This window comes from Hypomesus transpacificus, unplaced genomic scaffold, assembly GCF_021917145.1.
Source record: "Hypomesus transpacificus isolate Combined female unplaced genomic scaffold, fHypTra1 scaffold_440, whole genome shotgun sequence".
NCBI lineage: Eukaryota > Metazoa > Chordata > Actinopteri > Osmeriformes > Osmeridae > Hypomesus > Hypomesus transpacificus.
This window is the reverse complement of record NW_025813957.1, coordinates 16,981-34,292: the sequence shown is the minus strand read 5'-3', so window position 1 is coordinate 34,292 and position 17,312 is coordinate 16,981. Positions and strand designations below refer to the sequence as shown.

The 17,312-nt window shown below is 50.2% G+C and overlaps 2 protein-coding genes across 2 annotated transcripts; one reads left to right on the top strand and one right to left on the bottom strand.

Moving 5' to 3' along the window:
• Positions 1–1,854: 1,854 nt before the first annotated feature.
• On the top strand, positions 1,855–17,240 carry LOC124465007. The gene is made up of 2 exons (XM_047016964.1): positions 1,855–2,262; positions 16,250–17,240. Exons 1-2 carry the CDS (start codon positions 2,134–2,136, stop codon positions 17,186–17,188), a joined length of 1,068 nt encoding a protein of 355 aa, XP_046872920.1. The 5' UTR covers positions 1,855–2,133; the 3' UTR covers positions 17,189–17,240.
• LOC124465008 (uncharacterized mitochondrial protein AtMg00860-like) lies at positions 7,756–10,450 on the bottom strand. The gene is made up of 2 exons (XM_047016965.1): positions 9,889–10,450; positions 7,756–8,043 (listed from the first exon to the last, which is right to left on the bottom strand). Exons 1-2 carry the CDS (start codon positions 10,347–10,349, stop codon positions 7,875–7,877), a joined length of 630 nt encoding a protein of 209 aa, XP_046872921.1. The 5' UTR covers positions 10,350–10,450; the 3' UTR covers positions 7,756–7,874.
• Positions 17,241–17,312: the final 72 nt, after the last annotated feature.

Below are 17,312 nucleotides of genomic sequence, written 5' to 3'. Positions count from 1 at the left end.
TGTTGTCTGTGTATGGCAGGGACATCCTCTCCCGCATGGACCACATCAAGGCCAGCATCACATCCACGTTTGGCTCCATTTTAAAAATGGATTCAACCAAAAAGGTAATATATCATTTGACTGTGTAATTGTACATTACTGTGTACATTACCATGTATGTAATATATACTCATATAAACATTAACTTTTGTCACATTCTAGATCACAAAGAAGCTGTCTGGCCATGGCAAGGGGACAGCTCTCTGGGTGACCTCCCTTGGGAACGAGGTTGGATAGATCCTGACCAGTGTCCTGACGGTGCAGGAGGGGCCGGGATTGGATCGCATGGTGTCTGGTGTGATGGAGCGGTACCGCCAGGCAGCTGTTCCACCCCCAGTGCTGCTGTACGTGGACTGTGGCTGCTGCAAAAGTGAGGGGCCGAGCAAGCTGCAGACCAGGTTTGGAGAGTGGCCAGACCTCCACATACGGCTGGACATCTGGCACTTTATGAGGAGGATGGCTATCGGCTGCACCACCGACGCTCACCCACTCTACCCCACCTTTATGGGCTCGCTGTCTGTCTGCATCTTTGAGTGGGATGGAGGGGACCTCACTCTGTTGCGGCAGGCAAAGAGAGCGCAGCTCAGGCAGGAAGGTGTGCCATCCATAACTGATCGTGTGGTGGACACCAAGATCTCCAAGATGGAGCTGGGCCTCTACTGCTGCAGGAAGACACGCGGCGAAGAGACCACCATCAGCCTCATCGACCGGCTGCTGCAGGAACTGGGGGGTGCCAGAGGTAGAGACCTCATGGGGGTGCCACTGCTGGACCAGGTGCGCATGGAGCACATCTGGCGTGTGCAGAAACACCACGTCAAGTGTATCCAGGATGTGCCAGGGGTACAGCTGTACACTGAGGTGGGAACCACCACCAAGGGCGGTGTCGTACTGACCAGCTACCGCTGTGCCAGAGGTTCCACATGCCTGGAGTCATTCCATTGCCACCTAAACAGGTTCATTCCAGGTTGGTGTTTCTCTTATGTGTAATGTTTTCAATGATGGAATGTTTTATTAAACCATTATTCAGATTGAAAAGCAAGACCTTTTTTTAATTGGCCGACATCATTTATATATTTTCTTCAGGAACCAGTGCAAACGCACTGAATTTCCAGCTGTACCTCCTGGAAGGCCTAAATAGGTGGAACCAGGATCGGGGGACTGCAGCAGTGACCAGCAAGCCATCGTCCCTCCTCACCTACTCCGGGGATGTGGCCCACTGTGTGAACACCAACAGCCTGAAAGTGTTTGGCTGGGCATTTGTGCCAACCTTCAGGCCACCTGCAAAATACACTGGTATGTCAAGTTGATATCTGGATATATAATACTGTTTGTGGGTTTTCTGTGTTATAACTTAAACTTTATTTGTACTATGCCCATTACCAAAGCAAACCATACACTTGCTTGCTCATAACATAATACAGAAAGACTACTCTGATATTAAACAGTATCTATATAGAATGCTACAAATACAGCTAATAATGTGTGTGAGTGTCTGTACTATTTTATAGGAGAGCTGCTTGGTGTTGACTACCTGCTGAGTCAGACTGGGCAGTCTCTCAACGTGAACCCCGACTCAGAGGAGACAGAGGGCATGCTGGAGGATGTTCACGAGGGCGAGGAAGAAGAAGATGAGGGCTTCGAGGAAGAACCAAGTCTTGCTGTGTCAAGTCTCCTGGATGACCCAAGCTTCACTGCTCCCACCCTGCTTCCTGCCTCCATGGCTGCTCCCACCCTGCCTCCTGCCTCCATGGCTGCTCCCACCCTGCCTCCTGTCTCCATGGCTGCTCCCACCCTGCCTCCTGTCTCCATGGCTGCTCCCACCCTGCCTCCTGCCTCCATGGCTGCTCCCACCCTGCCTCCTGTCTCCATGGCTGCTCCCACCCTGCCTCATGTCTCCATGGCTGCTCCCATCCTGTCTTCTGCCTCCATGGCTACTAACACCCTGCCTGCTCCAACCCTGACTGCTCCCTCCCTGCCTGCTCCAACCCTGACTGCTCCCTCCTTGCCTGCTGCCTCCCTGGCTGCTCCCTCCCTGGTATCTTAAGAAAATCAATGTATATGCGTTTTGTCCCAATTCACTGACCTTCCACTGTTATGCTCATTTTTGTTTATTTTCAGGCTGTGGATGACTCTGGCATGCCGGGCTTAGACAGAGTTGACAGCTTGGCAGAGTGTTTGGTGGAGCTGAGGAACCAATCCTCTCTGGCCCTCACCAACCAGCAGGTCAATAACATTTATTGACTTGCTACATTACCTCTGTGCCCTGCCAAGAATGTTCACACTTGCACATCTTTTTGTCTTTTCATGTGTTCTCTGTGCGTAGTGTTGGAGCCTCGAAAGTGGTTCTTAGTGAAGCAAGAATTAACAGGCTTGGAGTCAGGAGATTGATTGCAAAGGCGTCGTTTATTTGCCAGGTATTTTGGAATCACACGCAGAGCTTCTCTAGCCAGAGAAGTCCGATCTGATTCAATAGACAAGAACTTTTATACAGTCTTACTGCGTCACACACACATCTGTTTCCCATCACCAGACCCCCACACAGTTGGTTCAAGATAAACAGATATCAACCCTCACGTGGCTATTCTTACCCAACTCGTGGTTCCAACGAACAACATTTCCCCATCAGGTCATCCTGACCTGACTTCCTCTCTGGAAAGAACATTCTAAGGGAGGGGGAAAGTGACTCTCCCAGCTCACTCTTTCCCCACTGAGTGTGGGGATAAACAATCTTCCTCTCCTCATCTGCCCCCGTCCTAGCTGACTCCTCTCTTGAGGTCACAAGGTCACAAAAATCCCCCAACAGACCCCCCTTTGTGGGCTCCATGCCCACACTACTCCCCCAATATCTATCTTTTTGTGTAGCCCGTAAAACATTTAAACACTGAAAAAAACAAACCCTCTCATAACCAATTTCCTTAAATTTTTACTAGTAGGTGAGTATATAGTAGGAAAGTAAGCTAGTGTATGTCTGTAATGAAACTGTCCAGATTCATGTTGTGTAAACAAGGTCCCCAGTCTGAAGGAAACCTTGGCTCAGTCTACTCATATGGTTGTAAGCCTGCAATATGTGTGAGTATATAACCTTCCTTTGGCTAGATAAGTACCCCCTGAACCTCAAACACAGTTTCACAAAAACACGATGGTATATGATCAAACATCAAGTCCACACATAAAGTTTACAACAACATATGCAGTTCTCAAATATCTGTTCAGAATTGCCTTTGTTCCTCTGTGTCATCAGATCCTGGAGTAAAACTCCCCCTGGCTTGCTAGGCCACGTTCTTTAAAAGGGGGAGAAACCATGGATGATTTAACAGAAATGGGTTTGGGAGGGCAGTCCTCCACAAACCTACACTGATTAATGCACAAATCACTGAGTCACATATACATCACTCAATTATACATAATAAAACAAAAATTAAACTCATAAAACAAACAAAATTATGTGCTTGGTATACTCATTGGGCGATGTTCCACGGCCTCGAAGCGGCTCGGTTGATTTGTCATCGCCCGGTGTGGCCTGGTTAGGAACATCACTCAGCCACTTTGACCCTCCTTCTCCTGCCCTCCCTTACTCCCTGCCGGGGCAGGGTACAAGGCCGGGGCAGAAGGCTTGTTCTTAAACAGAGAAAAAGCATGTGAGTCTTCCAACTCCTTCATCTTAGCTACAATGGGGAAGGCATAGTGGGTTTTGACACGAGACCGGAAGATGGGTATGCAACAGCAGAGAATCAATACAATGGCCAATAAGGTCAGCAGCACTGCTATCCCTATTCTTACCCAGCTAAATCCCCAATCCCCCAAGCTCTCTCTCATCATCTCAAACCATTCAGTTTTGTGTCCAGCATTATCCTTCACCTCCTGCCTCAGTGCCTTTAAGTCCGTCATAGCTTGTGCAAATCTTCCTGTAGGGGCAGTGTTGTTCGGTATGAATGTGCAACATACCTGACCAATCAGAGTGCAAACCCCCCCCCGCTCCGCCAGCAGCCAGTCCAATACCTGTCGATTCTGCCAGGTCATTGCTGATGTTGCCGACAGCTGCTGGCCCAGGGCGGTGAGAGCCTCGTCTGTGTAGTTAATGAAGCGCTGCTGGTTATAGTACAGGTAATTAATCCATTCAGTGTTCTTATTTACCGTTATCCAGGGTAAGATGGACTCAAACCCTGACGCCACCTCATTTCTTGCTTTAAAATCATTGGGCACCCCCCTTGGCTGACCTATGGCATCGATCTTTACATCAGACTTGAAAGCCCGCCTCTTGCGGGGAGCCTCCTCGAGGTTTTCTGTGGTTTGATTTAGTTTGAAATGGATAACCTGGGTGACAGCATGTACCCTCGCACACCTTCCTGCCCACCCAACGGGCAAAGTTGACCTTAAACCCTTAGCATAGTCACACAGCCAGAAAACATCTGCTACCACCTGATTCTGATAATGGTAGGGGCACGCAGGGGGCCCCGGACGCCTCTCTCTTACTCCTTTTATCTGTCTGGCCTTTCCATCAATTAACTTAGTACAGACTCCACCTACGTCCCATATGTAACTACAGTCCTCCTCCGGTACCCTCCCTACCTCCACACTGCCCTGCTTCTCGTAGCACTCAAACGACTTCTGTAACACCAGTGAGACTCCTGTTGGTACCGCTATTTCTTCCTTCAACAAAGGCAGCATGCCGTCAAGATATTGACAATTGATTCGAATGTCCTCTCTAACCATCACTGATGTGTACTCACGCGACCCCAAGTAGGCCAGGCACGCGGCTTCGCAGGCAGGGATGTTGTCTCCCACCATGTTCTTAGGCACACTCAACCACCTGTTGGTTTTCTCCTCGCATTCCTCCCAACCTAAATGTGTGGACGTAACATACAGCTCCAGATGTCTGATTAGGATGCCTCCTGGACGCCTCCCTGGTGAGGTGTTCCGGGCACGTCCCACTGGGAAGAGGCCCCGGGGAAGACCCAGGACACGCTGGAGGGACTATGTCTCTCAGCTGGCCTGGGAACGCCTTGGGGTCCCCCAGGAAGAGCTGGCGGAAGTGGCCGGGGGGAGGGAAGTCTGGGCCTCCCTGCTTAGGTCGCTGCCCCCGCGACCCGATCCCCGGACAAGCGGCAGATGACGACGACGACGACAACATACAGCTCCTCTGGTCTAGGTTTGGAGCACACATAACAATCGGTTAACCCATTAGCCTGTGCTGTGAATTCTGTCCATAAATACCAGTGGTTGTGCAGCGCCTCCTTCAACAGCCCCCTGGTGTGTGGTCTCGTCCCTGGCCCTGCTCCCGTTCCCCAATCCAGAGGACCCAGCGCCGGGACCGGGGCTGCCTGCCTGATCTGTTGCGGGATCAGCACCTGTATCTCATACTCAACTCCCTGGTCCCGCGTCCACTGAGGTTCAAACCGAACTGCCACCTCCCAACCATTTACTGTCCTGGTGATGGTGATCCTGCATTCTGACTCACCCCACACCCGCAGGGTGTCCCTTGTTCCTGTTCTGGACAACCCACAGATGCTATCCTTTCCTGCCTTTACTGTCAACGGGTATGTGAATCGCGCCTCCCCTGGGGTGAGAAAAGGTACTTTAGTTGACAGCAGTAATCGTTGGACTGGTGGTGGTGGTGGTGGTGCGTTGGGATTCACCTGTCGCTTGCCTCTTTCGACTGCCTCTCTGTGCGGTGGTAGCTCCAGATCACACCCATCATTCCTATCTACCTTCCCCACCCCCTCCTGGAGGGGGACAGGCCAGTAAAACCGGGCTAGACCTTCGGTCATCCATGGCATGTATTCTCGATCAACCATGCATTCGTGCTCAAAACATCCTATCCTTACTGTCATATGTACCTGCCCTGTCTCGGGTCGCAGTACGCAAAACTGAGATTGCACCTCCGCTGCCCACTTCCATAACCCTGAAGCCGTTTGTATTGATAAAAATGTTGTACCTCTAGTCTGGGTAAAGGACCCTCTGACCTCACAGACCTCGTTCTCTCTTTGGTAGGGTAACAGCAATACCAGGACGGCAGTGATGCAATTCTCCATATTAAACCGGACAGTCTGTTCTTTCCATGGAAGTTGTACTGGGGCCGGGCTCCCCCCAAACAGTCTATCTATCTCATACCTATTAGCTGGTCTCTCCTTCATTTCTGTGGTCTTGTAGATTTTTGAGCCTTCCAGATTAGTTCGTCCATGGGGGAGCGCATTCCTATCGATCCACGCTCCTCCTTGGCGCACCGGGGCACACCTGCTCTGGACACATGTTACAGACATGGGGAGACGGAAACTGATGAAATTGCGAAGATGGCATGTCCCTGACTCGGATATTGCTGCTAGACGGTATGCTGGGTGGTCAACAAAATATATCTCCCACCAGGTGTCATCCTCCTCTACCTTGACCGTGATCATCAACCGCCAGTGCATTATCACCGGCACATACCGAGGGGCCGCATTCATCCAAATCTGTAAGGCACAATCCCCCATGGCCCTTTGTGCCCAGTTAGTCATTGTCTCCTCCGTGGGGGCCTTAAACTCCCTCAACCTGTACCTCTGGGTTCTACTTTCCTCCTCTAGCTCAACCTCCCCTCCCCTTGTTCTTATACGGCACGTAGGCGTGGTTACCACTCCTTGACTTAGTTCAAGTGATTCTGCCCACTCAGGATTCTGACTTCCCTCAATGAGCAGCCCTGCTGGTTGGCTCAGCTGAGCGTGGCACCTGGTGTTCCAACAGCTAACCCTTCTGACAATCCTTTGGCTGGACCCTGTTATCAAACATCTTTCATCAGTTACATTCCGCATCTGCAGCCTCCACTCTCTGTTCTCCGCCACAATTTCAAGTTGTTTCATATCTGGCAACCAAATCATTGTTAACGGACACAACTGTGTCCCTTCCTGGTTAGGCAAAGCTGTGCTCAACGCATTCACTGCACACAATATCAGGTTGTAAGTATTCTCCTGGCCCTCTGGTATTTGCCGGTGCCTCTTGTGGGGATAGTCACTTTCCATGGTCAGCTGGTCGAGGGGTCTAAGATCCCTACCTATTATCTCAAACATATTCTCTGGAGGTGTTCTCTTTGCTTCTCCTGTTCCTAGTTGCCACGGGGATCCCCACACTGAGCATGCACCCTCCACACAATCTACCTGTCCTCTGACAGGTCTATCATTCTCATTCATTCCACACTTCTTCCTTGTGGTAACCGCCCAGTCATTCTTTACCCTAATGTAAATGTGAGTTGGGACACCCCTGATGTTGATCTCAAAGCTCTCTAGTACCTTGATTGCTGGCATTGCCTGGGCGAGTACCTGGGCCATACATACTGCATCGAACTCTGCTTTGCCCTCCCCTGTTCCTAAACCATCTTGCGCCAACCCACCTACCTCTCCCTCACTGAGCGGCTTGCTCGGGTAGGGGGTTGTTGGATCCATGGGGTTTGACAGGCTTGCCCCCTGCTCGCTCAGCTGCCCGCCTCTTGGCGGCTGCCCTCCTGGTGGTTCCGACTGGTTCACTGGCGGGGCCGCCAATGGTTTGCTTGCCTCCGTCAGCGCCCCCTCCTGGTGTTCCCCCTCTGGCACCCCCCTTGGATCTGGTTTGTGGTCCAGCCCGACTGTCTCCCCCTCTTGGGGAACCTCCGGCCGGGGGTTCCCCAACACCACACTCTGTCCTATGCTCAGGATCACACACAACAGAAGACTTTTTGTTATTATTTGGAAAATTTTTACTTTGGCTTGACAGTGTTGACTGGTCATTCAATGCCGTGGTTGGCCCGGGCTGGGGTTCTTTCACGCAGTGATTCAAATGAAACCACGTGGTTGATCCCTCAACCTGTACTGCCGTTGCCGTTGCTTGGGTTACTGTATATGGGCCGTCCCGCCTAGGTGTGTTCCACTTCCTGCGGTAGGTTTTAATGAAGACCCGGTCACCAGGTTGGACTTTGATGACGTCCGGGGCCCGCTCCTGCCGCAGCAGCCCCTCTCTTGTCTCCTCCTGCTGGTGTATGGCCTGGTGGATCTTAGAGACCTGTTTCACAAAGGCATGAACATCTGAGCTCAACCCGTCAGGCTTTGTTCTGGACTCGTTCTGATGCCTGTACTCCGGTACTGGCATGTCGCGGCCCATCAGTATCTGATGGGGGGTAAGTTTAGTTATCCTATGCTCCTGACTACGGTACTTCATTAGTGCTATGGGAAGGGCATCGACCCAGTTAAGCTTTGTTGCAGCACAAATCTTGGCCAGCTTGGCCTTGAGGGTACCGTTTGCCCTTTCCACTATCCCCTGCGACTGTGGGTGATACACGCACCCCAGTCTCTGCTGAATCCCCAGCCTGTGGTAAAATCCTTTTACCGTTTTGTCCACAAATGCCTTGCCGTTATCAGAGCTGATTATTGAGGGAATCCCAAACCTAGGAATGATTTCCCTGGTCAGGAACTTTATCACTGTCTCAGCGCTCTGGTGTTTAGCTGGTGTGGCCTCTATCCATCTACTAAATCGATCAGTTAATACCAACATGTACCGTTTACCATGAACCGGAGTAATCATATCAACAAAATCGACGCAGATGTGTTCAAAAGGTCCACCTGCCATTGGCGTGAACCCAGTGGCTGTCTCCACCCCCCTTTTTGCGTTATTTTTCAAACAGATGTCACATTTGTTTAAAACCGAAACTACTTGCGCTTTTAGATTCGGGGACCACAATCCCATTTTTCGGATTCGGTTGATGGTCTCACCCCGCTTACAGTGGTCTACCCCATGTGCCTCTGAAATGACAGAAGGTAACGAGTCATATGTCACCATGATCAATCCCTCATGATTTCTCCACACTCTATCTGGCCCTTTGACTCCACCTCTTTGTATCCACAATTCCTGTTCAGTTTGGCTGGCAGCAGCCTGGAGCTCTGCCATGTCTTTGTCAAACAGTTCTGGTGTTATCTGCACTACTGTCAACACCCCTGCTGTACCTCCTGCTTTTTGTGCCGCCTGCTTGGCTGCCTCGTCTGCCTTAGTGTTTCCCATGGTTATTGCCGAGCGGTCATTCTGGTGTGCTTTACACTTTATTATCGCAATTCTTTTTGGCAACATCATGGCGGTAATAACATGGCGGACACTACCTGGCCGTGATGTTGTATAGGGGATCCATCTGTTTTTCTGAACCCCCTAGCTTTCCAAATCGAACCAAAAAGATGACATACCCCATGCGCATACGACGAGTCTGTGTAAATGTTTACCGTTTTGTCCTTGGCCAACCGGCAGGCCTCGGTTAGGGCCACTAGTTCCGCTTTTTGGGCCGAGCATGGTTGTTGAAATACCTCAGCCTTTTGTGTAGCGAACCCCTCCTTTCCTGTCATTGCCACCACTGCATACCCGGCCTTTAACCCATCAGGTTCTCTGAAACAAGATCCATCCACAAATAAGGTTAAATCAGGCATTCCCAATGGCCCAGAGGCCAAATCAGCCCTCAACTTCACATACTCTGATGTTTCAGTCTCACAATCGTGTGGAGTGCCCTCCTCTGGCAGAGGAATAGTGTTGGCCGGATTTACAGTGGTGCAGGTCTTAATGCTAACATCTGGGTATCGCAACATCGTAACGTAGCTTCTAATTCGTGCCTCCGTCAGTAGAAATTTACCTCGTTCAACAAGATTTGCAATTTTGTGATGTGTGTAAATTGTAATTGGATAGCCCATGGTAAGTGTGGATGCTTTCTCATACATGTGGTGTATTGCAGCTAAACCTTGGTAGCAAGGTGGCAAAGCTGCCTCAACCGGTGTCAGTCCACAGGAGTAGTAAGCGATCGGTTGCCTATGCCCCTCTTCCGTGGCCTGTGTCAACATAGCTGTGGCGTGGTGTGTGCGGTTGGATACATACAGGAAGAAAGGTTTCTCGTAGTCTGGGAGGGCCAGCGCTGGTGCCTGTTGTAAACTCAGCTTGATTTGGGTGAATGCTCTCTCCCCCTCTTCCGTCCATTTTACCTTGGCCTGTAGCGAGGTGACTCCTGCTTCCTTCATCATGGCTCGTAGCGGAGCCACTACTGCTGTGTACTCGTTCACCCACTCGGCACTGTACCCAGTCAGGCCAAGGAACGTCATCAAATCCCCCACTGACTGCGGCTTTGGGGCTTGTGATATTCCCAACAGATGGCATGGTGAGATCCCCTTGGTGCCTGCTCCCAGCGTCCGAGACAGGTACTGTACTTTTGGCTGACAGTACTGTAGCTTTTCCTGTGAGGCCTTGTGCCCTTTCTTCGCCAGTGCTGTTAGCAGTGTCATTGAGTCCCGATGGCATTCTTCCAATGAGTTTGAGCACAATGCCAGGTCGTCTACATACATAATCAGCGTGGATGTTATTTGCTCACCGATATCTGCCAGATCCCTTTTTAGGGCCTGGTTGAACCAATGCGGGGAGTGAATGTAGCCCTGGGGGACTCTGGTGTAAGTCGATTTTTGTCCTTTGTATGTGAAGGCAAACAGGTCCCTCGATTCTTCTGCCAGAGGGACTGAAAAGAATGCCGATGTCAGATCGACTACTGTGTAGTACTTTGATGTTGCTGGCACATTGGTCAACAGGGTGTGTGGGTTTGGAACCACCGCCTCCAATTCTTGCACAACGTCATTCAGGGCTCGTAGGTCATGCACCAGTCTGTACTTTGATCTATCTGCTTTCCGCACTGGGCAAATAGGAGTGTTGGCAGGGGACCGACTGTGTATCAGCACACCGGCCAACAGCAGTCCTTTGATGATGGGCTCAATGCCCGCCTCTGTCTCTTTTTTCAAAGGGTACTGGCGTACCCTTGGAGGTCTGCACCCCGGCTTTAGAGTGACTTGAACGGGCTGTGCTGACTTGATCAACCCCACGTCTGTTTCGTGTGCCGACCATAACTCAGGAGGCACTCTTGAGAGCATTTGGGTCCATCTCTCTTCCACAGTCATTTCTTTGGGTCTTGTCTCTGGCAGCCTGACAACCTGGGGGACAGAGAGGCCTTCAGCCTTTGCCCTGAGTTTGAAGTATTTTTCCCCCTCTGTTTGCCAGACCTGCGGTCTGTCTGTCGGTAGCCACTTTAGTTTTGAAGCTTCTGCCACCATAGGCCCCAGATCTCGGGCCCTGTGGCCTGGATTTATCAGTAGCGTGACATGAGGCAGAGAGTCTTTGATTGTGTGTTGACTTGCCACATAGGGCGTCTCCTCTACCGCCACTGCTGCCCCCTCGGGACCGATGAAGATGTCCCTCATTATTATTGGCACTGTCCGGGGCTGTTGCTTCAGCCATTTGTCATTCCTCTCACAGTCGACTGTGGGGAAATATTGCAAAGTGCAATGATAGTCCAAGGTTGGGGGATGGGCATATGGTATCAGGGACTCCAGTTCCTGAGTCCAGCCAGATGTCATGGACTCAAGAGCAGTTCTGATGCCCCCCAGCCAAAACACCGTTGCTTCATTGCTTAGCTGTTGCATCATCTGTGGCACAGGTCTGTCAATCATTACCCCATGCTGGGTCGTGCATGAGAGAATACAATTTAGCTGACAGAGTACATCTCTTCCAAGTAAATTGAGGGGTGTTTTTTCTGACACCACTAAAGGCAACAGCAAAGTCTTTTTATCGATTTTTATTTCAGTGGGGGTGGTCATTGGGAGCAATTGTGTCAGTCCTGAGAATCCAACGGTTTTTATTAGTTCGCCTGACCGGGGGAGGTGGGACGCCTCCCTTGCGGAAATGCATGAATATGCCGCCCCGGTGTCGATCATCATCTCTACAGGTCTTCCCCCAACTAGGACCTGTAAAAGGGGTTCAGCTTCAGTCATTTTTGATGTGACTGGTAGTTGATGTTTTCCCGTTGGATTCTCTAGGTCCCTTCAGTATTGCTTTATCGCCGGTTGGGGGCGCTCGTAGCCCCCTTCTTTCTGCCGGGGATTGGGGCAGTCCATTTTGTAATGTCCTTGTTGGCCACACCCCCAGCACAGTCGTCCTTTCTTTTTGTCGGCATTCCCTGGATACTGCTTTCGGTTCCCTGCCTCCCATTGGCGCTCGTATCCTTGGCTGGGACCCTTGTTATGGGGAGGTGCTTCCAATGCCAACCAGTCTGGTTTCTTTCCCCACTGTCGGTCTTTGTCGTTGCCACTAAGGGGCGCCATTAGTACTGCTTGCAGGCCACTCTTGAGTTGGAGCTTGTTCAATTTCCTCATATCCTCTCGATCACTCTGCAGTCTTTTTTCGTCGTATTTTCTTTCTCTCTCCACAGCGTGTGTGAGTTGCTCGCAGAACTGGGCAAAGGGCATGGAATAGAGACCCACTACCTCTGCCAACCGCTCCTGAATAGTCTCTGTCAGGCCTCGGACGACCCCTTGTCGAAACATGGCTTGTTGCAGAGTCTCATCTTCTGGGTTTTTTCCTAGTTCCGCTCTCCATTTCCCCAAAGTTTTGTGAATGAATGCCATTGGTGGCTCTGCAGGCCCTATTTTTTCTCCTGTGAGCATCTCCAGTCTCACCCGATCCGGAAAGAGGACTCTCAGTCTCTCCCAGACTTCTGTGCGGATTAGATTGAAAAGGTCTCCGTCTTCCGCATTAGTTTCTAGGATTTCGACCAGATGTCGAGAATGCATGACGTCACTCAAACCTCCAGCTCCGAGGGTGCGCCCCAGGATCATTTTGATGTCTCCAATGGCTATGTTATGGCCTAGTGTCTCTTGCTCGAACGCCTTAATCCACCTACTCGCTCCCTCATATGGATTGGGGAGCCGAGTAATTAAACCAGTCATGTCCATTGTTGTCCAGGGCACATAATACATCTGAGTTCCCCTAACCAGGATAGGCGCTTGATAGTATAACGGAGGATTTCTACTCCGGACAGGCCTTCCCTGATTTATTACAGGGTTTGGGATGGGGCCAACTGGTTTTTGGGCCATGATTTCTGCAGTTTCAGATTGGGGCTGGAGGCTGAGAGAGGCCAAGTCTGGGGTTTGGCAACATGCAGCTTGTTCCTCATTGGTTCGATCCGGGGCTGCGACTCCACTCACGACCGCCTCAGACAGAGACCTTGGTCGACCAGCCACGTCCTGTCTTGCTTCTTTCCTGGCCTCAGACACGATTGCTTTAAAAGCCTTCTTTCCGATTAAGTAGAGATCCGTCTGGTCCTCTCCTATTGGCAGCTGAGTCCGTAGTTCGTGAAGGAGTTGTTCAGTGGACTGAGCGCAGCTTACTAGGGAGGTTATTGGAATTACCCCCCTCGCGAGTTGCTCTGGAACCAGGGGTTTTGGCTCCCCCTGGTGGTTGTCCATTTCCCTCTCTTTCTGGTGGTAGGAGCAGCCCCTTTTTTCAGATTCTCTCAACAGTTCTTTAATGTGCTGATACGCCCCCGTTGGTTCGATTTCCTCTGGAGCGGCCCCCTCCTTTCTGTCTAGCAGTCCTTTACCGTGGCTATACGCCCCCTTCTCTGGGACATATTCAGCTCCCATTGCTTTCTGGAGCGGGGCTATAATGGATGATGAATATCTTGGGTTCTCTGCCTCACCCGTATACACAGTCTTTCTGGGTGGGGCAGAGCCGCTCTTCTCTTTAGCGTATGGGGGAGGGGACGCCCTCCCCAAAGTTTCGTGATCGGTTTTGGCCGCGAGCAAGCAAGCCTTAGCCGTATCACGATAGTTCTGTCCTTGTTCCTCGTACAGCTTCAGAACCTCAGTTTCCTCGGCGCGTTTTTTGAGTTTTTCCCCGACCGATCCAGAATGCCGATGGTTAATGATCAAGACTCTCATGTCGTCGCAGAGGCTTAGGTCAAATGTCCCGTGCTCCGGCCAGTTTGTTGTCATCGTGGCCGTGCGTTTGGCCCACTTCTTGTTCATCCCGAGGAGGCGTTCTCGGAGAAGAGGGAATTTGAGGCTGAGCACTTCCTGTGCGGTCACGCGCAGAGGAGCAGCTAGGCTGGTCTGGTCAGACGGTAGGATGGCTCCCGTTCCCTCCCTTTTCGGGCTCGTTTGGTCTCTCATGATGTTTTGGACTGGGACAGGCAGATCTAGACTTAAAGATATGGGTGTTACTGGCCAGGTTTTTATACATATGCCATTTGCTTACATTCTTCCTAGTATAGTCATTAGCCTATGTGAATGTAGATGTACATATAAATGTAAATGAGTTGTTTGTTGAACGAGGCAAACATTCAGCCGACAGTAATGGAGACACACTCATTCTTCCTCCTTTTTTATTTTCATACATGGCAACAGTTTATTTTCGCTACTCCTCCCTGAGGAGAGTTTTTTCATGCAACCGGGATCCAAAATGCCCGGATCAGCGTCTGTAATGTTCAGAGAACAGCATGTAAGACACTTTCACCACATTTGATCTTTTTCTGTTGTATTTTTCATTATCTTAATTTTATCGTTCTTTACCATTTTTTTTTTTTTGGTGCGTGATCAGCCATGTTCTTAGTTTAGGCTTGTCTGTTAGTCTTATACGGGTAATTAGGCCGTTTTTCTTAACTCGACTGAAAATTAGTGAGCCCACATATTCTCAGCCGCACACGCCCATTAATAGTCCACAATTCTACCAGGTCCAGTACTTTAGTTATCTCCAAATAACTTAAGTCAGTTTACTGGCTTCCTTGCATCATTATTCATCTCAACAGTTCTTATTTCTCCTTCTATTGCCGATTTACGATATTCACACATTGCTCAGGGCAACGCCCTTGTTTTTTACAAACCTGCTCACCCCCTCCCTTACAACTCGCCTTCTTGAAGCGAGTCTGAAACAATTGCGCAACAGCCGCAATCTCTCACTTTTTCAGACTCGTCTCACTGATTTTTGAGGGTTTTATATGTCAATATCAAAAACAGCCTATAGATTTATCACTTCGTTTTTTCCTGACTCCATCTTCCATATGTTTTTTAGCATTTTAACGGAGATTTTAGTCTTTTTTGGTTCCTCTCGCTCCCTCAACAGCCTTATTGACCACAGCTGTTTTGGGAACTTTCAGAACTCCTCAAGACTGCCATCTCACGGAATGCCATAAAAACATACGTCTTTTCATACATTATACACATTATCTACGGATATCCGTCTAACCCAAGTTTTTTCAGCGCGTCTTAAGATGAATCTTTTCGGATAGCTAGTCCTGACTCACTTTCGACTGAAGTAATAGCTGCAGCTATACTTTGCTGTCACTTGTTGTTAATAGTGCAACTTTTTAGCCAGGACGGATATTACAATAATAATTTGTTTGAGGTCTGTTGAAAAACGTTAGACACGCAGGCACCCCCCGAATCGCTGGCACCGTCGGCTAACCTGATCTTTTTCAACAGCCTTGTTTTGAAGCGCAACCATATTACTCTGATTACACACGCTTTAACCATTTGTTGGTTAAATTACGGTTTCCCCAGACTTTTGAATTTTACTGGTGCTTGATTCAAAAGTCCTATCAAAGTTATGTCCTCTTGTTACCCAGATTTGTTTTAACTGAGGTCCATAGCAAGTTTGTACCTAAACTTAACAGGTTATAAAGAGGGGCCGCCGGAGACCCCCTTGCCTGAGCTTAATAGTACGACAGTAGAAAGCTTTTAGCAAGAAACATTTATACATTCAATCTTTTCTTACATTCAGGGAGACATACATCCTAGCAATTAACACATTTGCAACCACTCCCCTTCTCCAAAGCCTTTTCACTTCCTCTTAGTTCAAGATTTGTATCTATGCATTCATTAGGTTCTTTACAGTGCCTACCTTCTTAAATGTAGATGTAGCGAATCACGTCGGGGTCACCAATTGTTGGAGCCTCGAAAGTGGTTCTTAGTGAAGCAAGAATTAACAGGCTTGGAGTCAGGAGATTGATTGCAAAGGCGTCGTTTATTTGCCAGGTATTTTGGAATCACACGCAGAGCTTCTCTAGCCAGAGAAGTCCGATCTGATTCAATAGACAAGAACTTTTATACAGTCTTACTGCGTCACACACACATCTGTTTCCCATCACCAGACCCCCACACAGTTGGTTCAAGATAAACAGATATCAACCCTCACGTGGCTATTCTTACCCAACTCGTGGTTCCAACGAACAACATTTCCCCATCAGGTCATCCTGACCTGACTTCCTCTCTGGAAAGAACATTCTAAGGGAGGGGGAAAGTGACTCTCCCAGCTCACTCTTTCCCCACTGAGTGTGGGGATAAACAATCTTCCTCTCCTCATCTGCCCCCGTCCTAGCTGACTCCTCTCTTGAGGTCACAAGGTCACAAAAATCCCCCAACAGAAGGTAAGCAACATTGTTGCTCTGTGGCAGAACCTGCTGGACTACGACCAGCAGAGGGTTACCTTTGCTGCCAGACACCAGAGCAGGCTTGACACAGGGAGGTTCAGGTCTCCAAAGAAGAGGCAGGAGTTCATTCCAGGGGTGGAGAGCATGAAGAGGCACGCACTCACCACCACTGCCCCGCTTGCCCAATGGCCTGATTGCTGCCGCCTGATTGAACTGGTCTTTGTCAGGCTCTGTGCCATCCATCGCTCTCCCAAGAAGAAGGGGACTGGCGCAGTGTCCAGATGGAATTTAATCCTGGATGACTACAGGAAAATCAGGCAGCGCATTTTGGCAAATGGGACAGTCATGCAGCAGACCACACTGCAGCTAGTAGATGTAAGCCACACCACCCTTGTGCAGTGGCACAACAAGAGGGTGAAGAAACAGGACAACGCTGTGGTTATGCAGGGGCTGAACTTGCCCAGTCGCTTGTCTGCAGCAGCCGACCCGCTCCCCCCTGCTAATGTGCGCCTTCCATCTGCGCTCCCCCACCCATGCCCGGCTCTCCAGTACCAACTGCCCTGCAGCACCGTGGGCCAGGCACGGTTGAAAAGAAAGGTCCCATCCACAGATGTGACACCGGTGGCTATAAAGACACATGCCCAGCGTCAGCTCTTCCCTGCTCCACCCTCGGCCCCTCGTCTGTTGGTGCTGGCTCCGGTGACCTCACAGGTGCCTGTCTTCGTCGCTGCTCCACAGGCCCTGGGAGGTATCTTCCCTGCACCTCCTGCTCCAGTCCGAAAAATAACCCGCCATGTACCCCACAATACATGTAAAAAATGCGGGCAGTTCAGGACAGCCCAGACTGGACACAGTCAGTACAAAGGGACAGTGTACTGCCCCTCTGTAGAGGCTGTTCCCAAGGAGCAGTGGTTGGAAGACATAAAAAAAATGTAAATGCCCCTCTACCCCCTCCCAGAGGCATGGACACTTGGTTAGTGCCCCTCTACCCCCCTCCCAGACGCATGGACACTGGGTTAGTGCCCCTCTACCCCCCTCCCAGAGGCATGGACGCTGGGTT

Excerpts from the sequence above, each read along its gene's own strand:
- LOC124465007 (XM_047016964.1), top strand. The coding sequence starts at position 2,134 with ATGCTCATTTTTGTTTATTTTCAGGCTGTGGATGACTCTGGCATGCCG. Across the intron at positions 2,263-16,249 it reads TGGCCCTCACCAACCAGCAG|GTAAGCAACATTGTTGCTCT; the intron begins GTCAATAACATT and ends CCCCAACAGAAG.
- LOC124465008 (XM_047016965.1), bottom strand. The coding sequence starts at position 10,349 with ATGTATGTAGACGACCTGGCATTGTGCTCAAACTCATTGGAAGAATGC. Across the intron at positions 8,044-9,888 it reads TACGAGAAACCTTTCTTCCT|GTCTCTAAGATCCACCAGGC; the intron begins GTATGTATCCAA and ends TTTGTGAAACAG.